Source organism: Euprymna scolopes, chromosome 24, assembly GCF_053919585.1.
Source record: "Euprymna scolopes isolate OS-2025 chromosome 24, ASM5391958v1, whole genome shotgun sequence".
Lineage (NCBI taxonomy): Eukaryota > Metazoa > Mollusca > Cephalopoda > Sepiida > Sepiolidae > Euprymna > Euprymna scolopes.
Window position 1 is genome coordinate 1818897 of NC_136505.1, and position 15647 is coordinate 1834543.

A 15647-nucleotide genomic window follows, 5' to 3' on the forward strand; every position below is an offset into this window, starting at 1 on the left:
TTACCGTTTTTCTTTCTCCTCGTCGACGCACGCTTAAAATTCGCTGCCACATGTCCATTTCAATCGATCCATTACTCTTTCTTCCGACCGCACGCTGGCTACAGCTAACCCATTCTCGCATTCACTTTACACGTCTGTCTTCTTCGGCGTCGACTTCATTTCTCCCCGACAAATTTTCAGACGCAAGCCCGAGCACACCTGCCAATTTGCATACGCGTTCAAATGCTGCTCCTGCTGCTCATACAATCGGTTCACATCCATTGTTCGGCTGCTGCTGATATTTTCATACACGCTCATGTGTGCTCTATTACGTTTATAATTAAAGCCGACTATCCAAATCCCAGTACTTAGAATCAACGTTGGAATATCCGCTCAGTTCTATTGTTAAGATTTTCCGCTTTTTCCTCCAAATTCTCTGTCTATCTGTGATGTAATTCTGTCAATGTTTTCATAAATTGCTTGGTATATACTGCAAAATAAAGACGATCCAATGTTTACAATTCACATTTTTGTTTCAATTTTGAAGTTATCAAAACAATCGCAGTTATACATGTTAAACGTGACATATATCCACGACCATGACTTACAATCTATCATTTCTATTCGCTTTTATTTTTCAATGTTTTTGGGTTAATCTCATTAGAATATTTAAGCAAATGTCACATTCACTTTGTTTTCATCGTATGAAAATTGTTCACCCCTTCCCCATAAAACATTTTTTCTTTTCATATTAGTTGGATTCATCGGACTACTGTTCTCATCTTGAGTGTAGTTTTCACAACATTTCGGTCGATGTAACCTGCGGCCTTCTTCAGGTGTATCTTGTCGAACTATACAAAGGTGAAACATGTCGTCTACTAAAATTACGGCGAGAAAAACACCGAAAAGCCCATTTACGCGAAGTGATTGAAAAATCAGGTATAGTTGACCATATTTGGAGGAAAAAGAAACAGCCTCTACTATTATGGAACGAAGTAAAAATTCTACAGAGAATAATGGTGATGAGTAAGACGATTCCAAGTCGCAGTACAAATACTGGGAGACAATCAATTACTAAGAAAACCGACTATAGAATTTGATACTATATGGAAGTCGATAATTATAAATAGTAGATAAATATATACAAGTAATAAGTAAAAACAATATATATATATATATAATTATTATTATAGTAAATAATGATGTAATCCCCTTTAAGAAACTTGTTTTTATCGAGCACTTTCAGTTGTAATAAAGTCGGTCTACTTAGCTCATGCGCGCAGATCGTCATATAATGATTGAATCACTCTGATTGAAGTTAAAAGCATTTAATAAGAATATATGTTTAATTCAACTGCATCTCTCGCGGTTGACGGCAGCCGAATGGTTCGGGTCCTTGCTAATAAAGCCAGACATGACTTCTGTTGCCGGGGTTCGAATCTCTCGACTCGCGTTAATCGAGACACCCTGCACTGATGATTCCCGAAATGATGAAAACTAATGTCTGTAGGTATTTAATAATTATTATAGTAAATAATATATATATATATATATATATATATATATATAGTAATTTATAAAATATATATGGCGATTAAGCTACACTGAATATTCGGCGTTTCATCCACTCTAGGATTCCTCAGGCTTATGCGCGAATTCTGTGGTTGTTTATCGTTTTTATATGGTCCTCTTCTATTGAGGATTTAGTTAGCCAATCAGCTTTCTAGTATCCAACATCTATTAAACTGTAGAATAGAAATAGCAAATAACTGTGTTCACAAAATAAAATTTACTCTAAGATAGCGATACAAAATAGTTTTAAAACTAACAAAAACAATAGAAAATAAACAAATAAATAGATTAAATAAACATGAATATACAAAAACGATCACACATATATGTATGTATATATATATATGTATATATATGTGCATATATGTATGTAGACATATGTATATTTATATATAAACTAACAATAAAAACAAAATTAAAAAGAAAAAAACACTACCATAGTTTTAAAACAGATCCTTTGTCCGATAAAATGCATGCCTATTGGCTGATAGAAAGGGGCGCGGTGGATACTAGAAAGCTGATTGGCTAACTAAATCCTCAATAGAAGAGGACCATATAAAAACGATAAACAACCACAGAATTCGCGCATAAGCCTGAGGAATCCTAGAGTGGATGAAACGCCGAATATTCAGTGTAGCTTAATCGCCATATATATTTTATAAATTACTAACTAGCTCTACATACGTATTGAGCACTTTTGAAGTAAATACTTAAAGTTTACGCATAAATCTATACTTTCGTATATTAATTTTATGTGAGTAAATGAGTAATAATTACTATATATAATATATATATATATTATATATAGTAATAATAATTACTATATATAATATATATATATATATATTACATATAGTAATAATAATTACTAATGAATAGTGACATTAACAACTCGAAATAAAAATAAAATAGGTTTAAGGCTCATAAAATTCGTACTAGAAATGTCCGCATGACGCATTGGTTAGAGTGCTTGGATAAATTAATTGCGAAAAAAGATCTTGGAGGTTCAATTTTCATCAGTCTGGGCGACCGAAAAATACAATTGCTAATTACTTAGCCTCTCTATCTAGTCATGGCTGCCGGAACAAGAGCATGCTACCTCTATGAAGCAAATTCCGTCCAGTCCAAGTTCAACAAGATATACCTACAGAAAAAGGTCATAGAATAGATCGACCGAAACGTGAAAATGACACTCAAGATTGGAAGAGTAGTTCGATGAATCCAAACAATACGAATAACTAATCCTCATTTACAAAATTCAGAAACATATTTTTTTCTTTTCTTTCAAAATTATTTTCCAAAGTTTATATCTTATTCTTATTCAAATTATCGATGCCCATGCTTCTCCCTTCAAGGGTCGCATCATAATACTTGATTTATTTCTGTTGTTCTCTTTTGGTTTGGTTAGTTGACGGCGTCTGCCGCGGAGACGAATTCCAATGCGCTGATGGAACTTGTATCCCATTCGAGAAGATGACAGGCGGTGATTGTTTGACTGGTCGATACGCTAAAGGTAAGAAACTGAAGTTTTTTTTTACATTTTTTCTTCTCTGAGAACGGAACACGAACCTTTCTTTTTGCAGAAAAAATATTCCAAATATTCTGATGCTTAGTCTATGTATATTAAAACTGTTGTTGTATCAACCATTCACGTGGCATTACTTGTAGATACGGTTTACCCCAATCGAGGATCTGTTCTGGATAGATCGACGACAAAGACAACTTAGTGGCATTTTATTTGCCAGGATTTGGGATTGTTATTTTATGGAGCTAGACGAAACAAGTAATCTAGAATAATCTGATAATGACAGTGATGATGATGACGATGATGATGACGATGACAATGACGATGATGATGACGATGATGATTTCGATGATGATGACGATGATGACAATAATGATGCTGCTGCTGATGAAGATGATTATGACAATGATGATGATGATGATGATGATGATGATGATGATGATGATGACGATGACAATGATGATGACGATATTGCTGATGATGGTGACAATGATGATGACGGCAACGATGATTACAATTTAGATTATAGTGTTGACAATGACGAGAATGATAATTATGATGATGATCATCATTATCACGATGATTACAATGATGATGATGATGATGATTATGACGACGACGACGATGATGATGATAATGACAGTGATGATGTTAACGATGATGACGATGATGACGATGATGACGGTGATAACGATCGTTAAATGACGATGGTGATCATGATAGAGATGATGACAGAGATGATGATGATCATCATCACGATGATGACAATGATGACGGTGACGATACTGATGATGATGGCGATGGCGAAAATAACGCTGATGACGATTATGACGATGATGATGATGATTTTTTTATGTTTGTATTTCCAGTTCATCCAAAGAAACAATGTGTGTCGGCATGTCTCAATAAGACGTGTCTCCCAAAAATCAAATTCTTTGATGGCGTCAATGACTGTGGCGATAATTCGGATGAAGGTAACTCTTTCTCTTTTTCACTTTTCTTTTACTGTTTTTTTATATACCAGCATGATAATCTGGAGTTATCCGGCCACATGAACAACAAAATAGTTAATAAGCGTGTGTACCATATTTCTTTTAACCTCCTCTCTCTTTCCAATTTTATCTATAACTCAAACCTCGTAGCATCGCTTTCCTGTAAACTCGATAACTTACTTTTCCTCTTCCCTTATATATCTCTTACTGCCTCTGTCTCACCACTCTCTCCCTTGGCTTTCCTTAAATCACTTCCTCTCTCTATCACGTTTTATTTCGCTATCTCTGTAAACTGAAAAATATAAATTACTGTCATGACGATGTGCCCTTATTATTTAGCTATTTTGAGGGATAGCCAAGGGACTATAAAATCCCATTTAAATCAGGATAATGTATTACATGTTTTCTTTAATAATTTTCAGTAAAAATATCTCACTTCAAAACTTTCACATGATCGAAAATATCTAATAAAAGATAAACCCTCGTATATGACGCCGTATATATGTATATTTATATATAAACTAACAATAAAAAAAAATAAAAAGAAAAAAACACTAACCTAGTTTTAAAACAGATCCTTTGTCCGATAAAATGCATGCTTATTTGCTGATAGAAAGGGGCGCGGTGGATACTAGAAAGCTGATTGGCTAACTAAATCCTCAATAGAAGAGGACCATATAAAAACGATAAACAACCACAGAATTCGCACATAAGCCTGAGGAATCCTACAGTGGATGAAACGCCGAATATTCAGTGTAGCTTAATCGCCATACATATTTTATAAATTACTTACTAGATCTACCTGTGACAAAAACTTGTAAACCGTTTCAAAAATTACTTGTCTGAGTAGTTAATAGAATTATATTTGTAATGATTTAAGGCCTATTTGAGTTATAGAAAATAAGGACAATTTAAATGGACATTTATTAAAAATTTTAATGGAAATTAAAATTTCTAATAATTAAACAATCAAGTGTTAACTGTTCTACAATTACCCTTAGATTATTAACCATACTTCCCTTCAAAGTAACAATTTCTGGGGCTAAATCCAACAAACTGCTGTCAAAATTCACAACGCAATATTCAACAGTGCTGCCATAACCTCACAACTCCAAAACATGGCACGCTGCTTTCAAGACTTATTACTCTAGCATTCAAATGAAAAATCGGCCAAGTCTCTGAAAAAAACTTTATGTTTTTAATTTCAAACCGGAAGAATCTCATTTGTATATTGGTTGACAATAAGCATATCAATAGAAATACAATTTGTTCTTTTTTCTGTATTTCTATTAACTGCACAGGACCCTACAGGCTGCACAAAACAGGTTTGTACCAAATTTTAAGGCATAACAGAACAGTAACTATCTTGCCTTTGGTAAAATTTCAGATCGCACAAACAAAAAGAAAAATGAATAAAAAGTATCTTTTAATCCATATTTTATAGCAGAAAATTTAAGCACATGAACTTGGAATCTAATAATTATATTTAATTTGGGAAGAAAATGTAATCTTGAAGGGATGTAAGTTAGCTCCTTCGCTTCCTTGAGTTCACATTGATAGACTGATCTGATTTTGAACTAAGTACAAATTGAAAGCGAGAATGTTTCACTACAAGCAACCAAGAAAACTTAACAATCTTGGACGTCGAATTAAAAATGAACGCACAGGTTTTACACTTAATAAGATGAAATTTCAGTGTTTCACGGTGTGTTGATTTGATTCTGCGTGTGAAATTATGTCAGCTTTAAATTTTGTTAATATGAGCTTTTAGTTAAAAATTCTTGAATAGTATTGTTAAATTTTTCATATTTCCGCCAAATACTTTAGAGAAATTTGGAAACTTGCTATACAAAAACTTGTTTTCTTTGTTTTCCAAGTTCCAAATATCAAGTTTTCTCAGTTAGTCATTTTTTGCTTTTCAAATAATTCCATTTAACTATTGTTTCGTATTGCGACCAATAAGTCTGCAAAATTATATTATTGTTGCCTATTTAGTCACGTACTCATCGGATGTTTACCTTAAAACCTTAGAAAAAAAAACACTATTTTAGACAACCTACGTGGTTGATGCAACCGGCACGCCTTCCCGTTCATTCTCATTTCGAAGATACATACACGCAATGATGATTGCAACGTCTTGTCAGACGAGTGCCACTCCCTCAGACATTTAAAATCCATGAGCCCAAATGTCTGAGGAAGTATCTATACAAATATGATGTTACAGAGTCTTAGCTTTGTACGACAGCTCTCTCTCGGTTCAAAATGTTGAGATCCAGCAACAAGCAAGAGCAAGATAGCCAGCAACAAATTAAACTGCAGACCAGCTTAATGCGGGTACTGGTCTTCCACTTTATGGTTTTTTAAATCAGAGATTTGCTTCTTCTAGAAAGGTTGCCTTCACCACGGCTTACGAGAGCCCTTTCTACCCCAAATACACACAATACATACATACATACATACATATATACATGCATACATACATACATGCATACATACATACATACATACATATATGCATTGTACGTATACATCTAGACATGATACTTTTATTGAAATAATTATTGTTAAAATAAGAACGTTCTGTTTAATGATACCTTTTTTATTTTTTCAAGTCAAAACAATTAATGCATATTCTATATGTATCACGAACGTTTTAGATTTTACGATGTATCACGATTAGATGACAAAAACAAATTGACACAAAAGTAAAAAAATAATAATATAATTTTAAAAGTCAGCCAAGAAGTCGACTTTTTGCACGAATAATAATTCTTCTTTTCATGCGACACCTTTTCATTTCCACAATAATCTAACCTGAAAATTTTCTTCTTTTTTTTTCAGTTAGATATCCTTGTCAAAATCTGCATGAGTTTAGCTGCAAGAATGGTAATTGTATTCATATCACACGGGTTTTGGATGGAATTGATGACTGCCATGACATGTCAGACGAAGGTAATAAAATGTAATTCACTTTATGAATTTTATTAGAATGGAAATAACAGACATTTTATCGAATGAAACTTTGTTAGTAATATTAAAATTAAATGCATCAAATTGAATGTTTTGAATTATGTCAAAATAGAAAAAAATAAATTTGTTAACATTTTATATAAAATAGATTAAGGTAAAACAAATAAATATTTACAATAATTATGAGGAATTGTTTTTCCATGAAAAACGCAACAATCTCAATCTTTATATTTAGGTGATAGGCACAAATGTGAAAAGGTTTCTTACTTTAGAAGCTGACAGATCAGAAAGAATGCGTAAACATTAGGTGTATATGCACACTCTAACACTATGTAAGAAAGAAAACGAAATTATTCATATCAAATGCTATGCATATATAACATAGATAATTCCAATAACCGATAAATATATTTCAATATATATATATATATATATATATATATATATATATATATATATATATATATATATATATATATATATATATATACGTGTGTTTTTTGATAAAATATGTTTTTCAATTACATATCAATTTCGTTCTTGGCCTTCGGGACAAGATCAAAGTGTAGTATCTGTTCTTCAGATGCTGCACTTCTATTTCTTGTTCTCTTTCGGTGGAGGAGAAATCCTTCACGACTGAGACAATTTTTATTTTTGTACCTTTTCTCCACGTTAAAAAACGACCCTGGTGTCTAACTCTGTCCCGTGGGGAGGCATAGTAAATAGGTACATATCATTGTTTTTGTAGACCAATCCTTTTTGCTTAGAATCACAATGTATATTAAATATAACATTGAGTTACAAAAAATACAAAGTTTTACTTTTCGAGTGATTAATATGAACCAAAATGGCTGCCGGAACAACTGTTGAGTCTTCTATGAATTTTCTTTCTTTTTTTTTCTTGCGACATTATATTGTGGTGCATTTTTGTTTTTATAAGCAAGAGATTTTTAATTTTTCTAAGGAGTATATACTCGAAAAGATTCAATATTGTCATAATAATAACCGATTGTTTCTGCATAACAAAATAAATTTGTAAAACATGTACCGACATTTTAATATGCTGGAGGAGCTGTTTTTCATGAAAATTAATATTTGGATCTTGGCATATAACTATAATGTTATTCTTATATATATATATATATATATATATATATATATATATATATATATATATATATATATATATATATATATATATATATGTGTGTGTGTGTGTGTGTGTGTACGAGGGAGTATCTCAAAAGGCAATGCCTTCTATTTTTTATTCTTTCATTTTTATACGAGTGGTGTCCTAAGAGTAATGCCTCCTATTTTTTTATATTTTCTTAATGGATCAGACAAAGGGTTGCTAATTGCATTTTTATGATGGCTAAACTTATGCATTCATATCTTGAAAGTTCCATCTCTCTGTTGTAGACTCTAAGCAAGCAATACCTATCATGGATGTGCACCAGAAGTAGAGATGCGTCTTTGAATTCCTGGCAAAAATGCATTAAAAATCGTGGTGACAAATTCTCGCATGTTATAATGGTACTACTCTCGATTTCGTAGCTCTTCAACTTTTTTATTTACAAAAAAGTGTAGAAGGTTTTACTTTTTGAACAACCTTCGCATGGCAGAGCGACCCTCAGACGCCCATGCACAGCCATGGTTCATCGCTGGCAAAAGTGCATTGAGAATTGTCGTGAATGTTTAGAAAGATTAATCCGTAGAGGTTGCTCGTTTTATAGGTATCACTCCCGTCTTCGTAACTCTTTTTGTTCTAAAAATATTGGAAGATTTCCTTTTGGAACGATCCATGTATATAAAGTTAAAAGAAAAAAAAAACTAGCCAAACTTAATTGAATGTCATTATAAATTTATTTCGATCCGCTAAGACATTTTCAAATGATAAGTGCTAGTAAGCTTAACCGCTGACTGAAATAATGTGAAAATTTTGCAACGGTTTTTGTAAAATGGTATAAAGAAGTAGAAATAGAAAAAAAAGACGGGAAGAAGGGATAGAGAATTTGGAGATATAAGAAGAGAGAAAGAGAAAGAGAGAGAGAGAGAGAGAGAGAGAGAGAGAGAGAGAGAGAGAGAGAGAGAGAGAGGGGGGATAAAGTTTCAAAATAGTACAGAGATTAAAAAGAATATAAAGACGAGTAAAAATGTAGCGAGGGTGATGCAGAAAACACCTGCCAGCTAACACCTGCAAACAGATGTTTATCATCTAAACAAGTGTCAGTGATAGAAAAAAATCGATTCATGGCTTCAGTCTAAGCCGTTTAACTAGTAAACAAAGCGACTAGGGATTTTTATCCCCCCCCCCTAAAAAAAATCAACAGAGATTAGACCATTTCTGTAATGAGCAGGTTCCGTGTTGATTTTGCGATGTGTATTTAATTCTGTGCAGTTCTAGGAAGTCCACTCTCCGAAGTCTAGCCTATTGTCTTTGAGAAGTGGTTGGTTTTTGCTAATCGCCTGAGACGCCCCTTTTTTTTTTACACGGTGGTCACCACTTATCAAGGCCCGGAAGCAACTCATGGATAAGGGTTATTGCAAGTACATTACGTTAGTGTGGAGATTTGATTACCGGGAATACCTCCGGGGCTGCACAGGCACTGTTTGACGGTCAGAGTGCCTCACCTCCGGGGCGCTGACTTCTTAAACCCACTTCCCCACCCTGGCGTCTAAGTTATTGTAGTGTGAGAGAATTAAAAAAAACCAACAAACATTTTATTTTTTTAAATCGTTTATTTTTATTCATTTTTTTGAAAATCATTTATTTTTATATTCATTTATTTTTTAAATCATTTATTTTTTAAATCATTTATTTTTATGTATTTTTTTTAAATCATTTATTCACTTATTTATTTTTTAAAATCATTGATTTTTTATTTATTTACTTTTTTAAAAATCATTTATTTTTTATTCATTTATTTTTTAAATCATTTATTTATTTATTTATTTTTTAAATCATTTATTTTTTATTTATGTTTATATTCATTTATTTTTTATTTATTGTTTTTAATCATTTATTTTTATATTCATTTATTTTTTAAATCATTTATTTAATTTTTAATCATTTATTTTTTATTTATTTACTTTTTTAAACCATTTATTTTTCATTTATTTTTAAAAATCATTTAATCATTTATTTTTATTAAGTCATTTATTATTTATCTATTTATTATTTTTAATCATTTAATTTTTGTATTTTTTAAATCATTTATTTTTGTATTTATCAACGTACAAAACTGCAAGAGTCATTACAAAAGAAAGGCCTCATATTTTTTTTACTCCAAACTAAAATGCTGAAAAGCTACGAAAATAAGACTGGTACCATTAAAACGACCGACTATTTGTGCTTCAGAATTTATTTTTCTACATAGTCACCACCATTCTCAATGCACTTTTGTTACCATCTTTTGATGGCTCGATCGTAAAAGTTTGGTGCGTGCTTTATCACTTACATCTATTGTGACTCTGAAATCAATGAAATCATCTCTTTTCTATACTGACATCAACTGCATCGGTTTCGTAAACGTTCAACAGGCGCCAGTGAATGTTGATCGGTTATTTTTTTTTCTGCATAGAGAAATTCAATGACGCATCTCTGCTCTTGGCGCACGTTCAAGACTGGTGTTGCTTTTTATAGAGTCTCACACCGCCAATATAGGCAATAGAGATATTTCAGGTCATAAATGCGTTCCTGTAGTCATCATAGCAATGCAATTTGTAATTTTCTCTGATCCATTCGGGCGGATTAAAAAGAATGAGTTACTTTTGGGAAGCCTCGCTCTCCCCTCTTTTTTCCACACACACGCACACACATACACAAACACACACACGTATATGCGTGTGTGTGCGTGTGGAAAGAGAGAGAGAGAGAGAGAGAGAGAGAGAGAGAGAGAGAGAGAGAGAGAGAGAATATTAATCCGTAAAGAATAAAGCAATTTTTGTAGGAAATATGAATTGGGAGAGTTCAATTAATAGCAAGGCATACATAAAAGATAAAATAAAATACATAACACGAACGTAACCCAATCATATACATACTAGGAGGCCGCTATTTTTCCATCGCAAGGTGTATCGTCGATATTTTTAATAGGTTGAATTCATTGCATGGTGCTCTTAAGTTCACTATGGAAAGTGAGAAGGACAATTCGCTTCCCTTCTTGGATGTTCTTGTCGAACGTTCAAGGGGGGGGGGCTGTCTCACTACAATTTACAGGAAGCCGATATTTACTGGCCTATATGTGAACTGGTTGTCTTTTGTACCAAAATCATGTAAGGTCGGCCTAATTAATACTTTGGTACATAGAGCCCTGATGATTTGTTCGCATAACAGATTAGACGCCGAACTCGATAAGATCAGGGAAATATTCATCAATAATGGTTATCCTGTTGACCTTATTGATGACTGTATTTTCAAAAAGGTTGCGGATTTTAAATCCCCTAAAAAGTTTGGACCCTTGAAATGCCCGATTTATTTAAAATTACCGTGGATTGGGGAAAAGAGTAATAGACTTTCCAAACAGATTCGCAGAAGTATTTACGACTGCTTTTATTCTGTGTCCTTGCGTTTGGTATATACTACGAGACCTGCTTTTCCGTCTTTTCGCCAGGATAGTTTGCCTTACATCCAAAATAGCAATGTTGTATATCAATTTAAATGCCAGTGCGATGCTGGTTATGTTGGGCGAACATCCTTGCACCTTTTGACTCGTATAAACCAGCATGCTCCATCGAAGATCAGACAAGGGAGAATGGGGTCTGGTGATCTCCCTCCTTCTGCAGCCTTGGACTCTGCTATTGGCCAGCATTTGGTTGACAACCCTTGCTGTGCCGATAGATATAAAATAGAATGGTTCGAGGTGCTACATAGAGCGGACTCCAGAAACCATTGAAAGATTTTGGAGTCTGTCTCTATTGCGGTGCGTCAACCTTCTTTGTGCCGGCAAAAGGAAACATCCAACGCATTGTTTCTCTTTGGGAAACTTTGAATCTTTTCTCCCGATTTTTTTTCTCCCCTCGTTGTGCCAATATTTTAATCGTTTTTAAACGTTAATAAATTTATTTCAGTGTCCCCGTACTTTTGGCACATTCAATAAGTTCCTCATTAGAACTCTTTATTTTCGACATAATATTATTTTGTACGCTATCGATTTTCTCCTGATAAGATGATAGCCGAAAGAGCCCTTGAGAAACTTCCGCTTATTATTTTCAAAACTATATATATATATATATATATATATATATATATATATATATATATATATATGTGTGTGTGTGTGTGTGTGTATATATATATAAGATATAGTAAAGTAATAAAGAACGTATACTTCTGTATTTAATACAGATTCCAACGTTCTAACATTCCAAACAACTTTATCATGTTAGAAATAAAAAGATAATGGGAAAGAGTATTAGTAGTGAACTAAACAAAGAGTTAGAAAATCCTGTTTACGGAGAAAAGAGTTCATAAAGTTTGACCGTACGCACGTCTATCGACGGTAGCCATGACGTATCTCCTTGAACTAGAATCATGGACCAAAGGCCCGGAGGTGTTCTGTTGGGCTCTAACAGAGAAAAGAAATTTTGGGATTGGATTGTGTCGAACTCCAATCTTTCTGTTGAACAAAGGAACCTGTAGTGAATTTCTTTAATTCCACACAAACTTGTGGCGTAACGGATAAATTACTTGATTAATTCAGTTAAAAGTCACATTTTTCTGAAGGTTATAAGTTCAACCCTCAGTACGGGTGATGCTCAGAATACAATTAAAAATTACGTAAGACTTCTACTCTGGCACGATGGACAGAACGGGAGCATGCTATCCCCGTGGGTTAAATAAAGCGTATCGTTCGAAATTCTGTGCAGATCCCTCAGCTCGATAAAATACACTCAAAGAAGGTCGGAGATTACATCGGCCGAAACATTGTGAAAATAACACTCAAGATGAGAACACTAGTCAGAATAATCCAAAAATATGAATGGACATTTTATAATTTTCCAGTAATTTCGAATTATTTTAAAAATCTCAGCTGAAAGCTTCCAACGTGAAACATGATAAACTTCAAGTCCAATATAAACAAGTTCTTATTGAGTCATCCCCTTAAATAATCCAAATTCTACCCAATTTAGAAACTTTTAACGATTACCACCTTACATTCATTAATCCTTATTGTTCAGTGACATTCGGGCCCTCATAAATAGTGACCCTCTTATCAAAAAAACAAAAAACAAAAAAACGAAACAAAACAAAAAACAAAAAGCAAAACAAAAAAAATGATAAAATAATGAGAAAATCGGTTATATGTTATTAAAAAAAAAAACATAGTTTACACAAGTTCTATTTTAAAGCTAATCTTTTTACTGGCAGAAGAGATTCGATCGTGATCGAAAACGAGACTGGCCGATTAAACATAAACAAATAGTAAGTAGCGAAACATCTACGTCAGACACTGATTATATTGTATGTTTCGTTCAATGATGCTAAAGAAAGTGGATGACACGTGTCAGCGGTCAGCTGAAATAACAACGACTGAATCTTTTCCCATCGAACCGAAATAAAACTGCGGACTATTGAGATGCGTCCATTCATTCTGCGCGTTTAATGATGAATATGCAAGTTCATAAATAAGCGTGATTAAAAAAGCGTGTAAGACTGGAGACAGCATCCTTTCGTTCTGTCAACCATGCCAGCGTAGAAGTCTTACGTAATTTTCAATTGTATTCTGAGTATCGCCCGTACTGAGGGATGAACCTACAACCTCGAGGAAAATGGTACTTATAACTGAATTTACTAAGCAATTTATCCGTTACGCCACGGGTCCGTGTGGAATTAAAGAAATTCACTGCAGATTCCCGTGTTCAACAGAGATTCTTGATTTCGACAAAATCTAACCCCAAAATATCTCTCTTAGATCCCAAACAGAACACTCCCGAGCCTTTGGCTCATGGTTCTACTTCAACAAGGAGATGCGGCATGGCAACCTCTGGTCCTTGACTTCAACATCAGGTGGTGGCGAATTGGTTAACGAAACAAACTGAAAACTTGGTTGTATCAAGTTTTGAACTACTTCGTTCCATATAAACAGCGTCATCAAAATCACACGTAATGTCTGTGTAACGTGCCTAACTCCCCGCAGTGGAGAGGTAAATAAAATAACTTACTCGTCAATGACTAACAGAAATTCTATTCCATTCATCCGCTTCAGCAAGTACCTGACGCCTGATTCAATCCCTATCCGTATATAAATGTCAGATACATCCTTAGATTAATTACTGCTGTCACAGATAGCGGTGTTTTTTTTTTATATATATATAAGGGAGTCGCCACTTATGAAAACCTAAAGGCCACTAGTGGATATGGGTTAATGAATATAATGTAATCTAAAAAACAACGCCTCAGTGATCGTTTTTGGCGGGAATTGTGCAAAATTGGCCAATTTCATGGGACGGGATATCAAGAATTTGTTCACATTGAACTTGAGTAAGCTAGGAAGCAGGCTAGTAGAACATAAATCCATCGACGGGCAGTTCAAGGAGGAAAAAACTTTGTTAATGAAATTTGCGTTTAGATTTTAGGCGCTAATAGAGAGTAAGTGAATTTGTTGGTATTAGTTGTAGCTTGACGAGTGCTTTTTGCGAAAATTTAGCGAAGGATACAATGGAATAAAGCTCAGACGAGCACTTGCCGTGAAAATAATGATAAGATAGAGACAAGCTCGCAACGTCTCTTCTGTGGGAAATAAATTAGAGAAGAGAGAAAAGGGCATTGCGTACTGCGCTTCAGAGCCAATTTTGAACACTGTCAAGGTAGGATAGGGTATTCCGGACAGCTCCTCATTGGATGTGGGAACAGTTCTCTATTTTAGGGCGTATTTGGCTCTCGTACATGTAAAGGATTGCGTCGGGAGTGAGATACTTTCTGGAGCAGTAGAATGAGGTAACTATTTTCCGGTGACCTTGGCAACAGATTTAATGTAGGTTTTCCATTGCAGGTCTGGAGTAAAGGTCAGGGGACATCCGTAAACATGGTTCTTACCTTGATAAAGTACAAAATTGACTTCGCAATCCAGAGGCGAGGTTCTCTCTCCTTTTTTCACTATAGCAACTTTCTGGCAGAAGAAGTATTGCTCGTCTTTATATTGTTATGCCAATGAATGCTGTCCGGCTAAGCTCCGATAAACTCTATTATCAATACAAATCATGAAAGAAAGAGGTCTTCCTCGTCACAGGAGGTTAATATCAGGAGGTTTCGTCAAATTTTATAGCAAGCCCCAGTCTCCCCAATGGTTTACTTCGACTTGCGCAACTGCCATTGCTCAAAGGCAGAATGCATGCCGCAGATTTAACCGACATAAGTCCAGTTCAAACAGATAGAAGTATATAGAAGCTAGAAGTAACGTTAAGGAAATAACGACAGCTAAGAGAGAATTTACTGAAACCACTAAAAAACGCATCGAAGCACAAACATTAGGAACTCGTAACTTCTGGAAAATCTACAACAGTGTAGTAAATAATGGGCAATCAACAATTCCCCCACTAACCAACAATCACAAGGTTGTTTGCTCAGCAACCGACAAGGCTAATATGCTTGCCAGCCGGTTTGCCTC

The 15647-nt window shown here is 34.1% G+C and overlaps 1 protein-coding gene across 2 annotated transcripts in view; it reads left to right on the top strand.

Annotated features, from left to right (window-relative positions):
* Nucleotides 1-15647, top strand: part of LOC145246568 (uncharacterized) — an 896698-nt gene that overhangs the window by 326830 nt on the left and 554221 nt on the right. The window contains exons 2-4 of one of the 2 annotated variants that reach the window (XM_080108171.1): nucleotides 2960-3064; nucleotides 3946-4050; nucleotides 6910-7020. In XM_080108171.1, coding sequence (XP_079964297.1) covers nucleotides 2960-3064; nucleotides 3946-4050; nucleotides 6910-7020 — 321 coding nt within the window. Of the gene's footprint in view, nucleotides 1-2959; nucleotides 3065-3945; nucleotides 4051-6909; nucleotides 7021-15647 lie in introns of those variants that run through there. The other variant, XM_080108172.1, reaches the window with a different exon arrangement.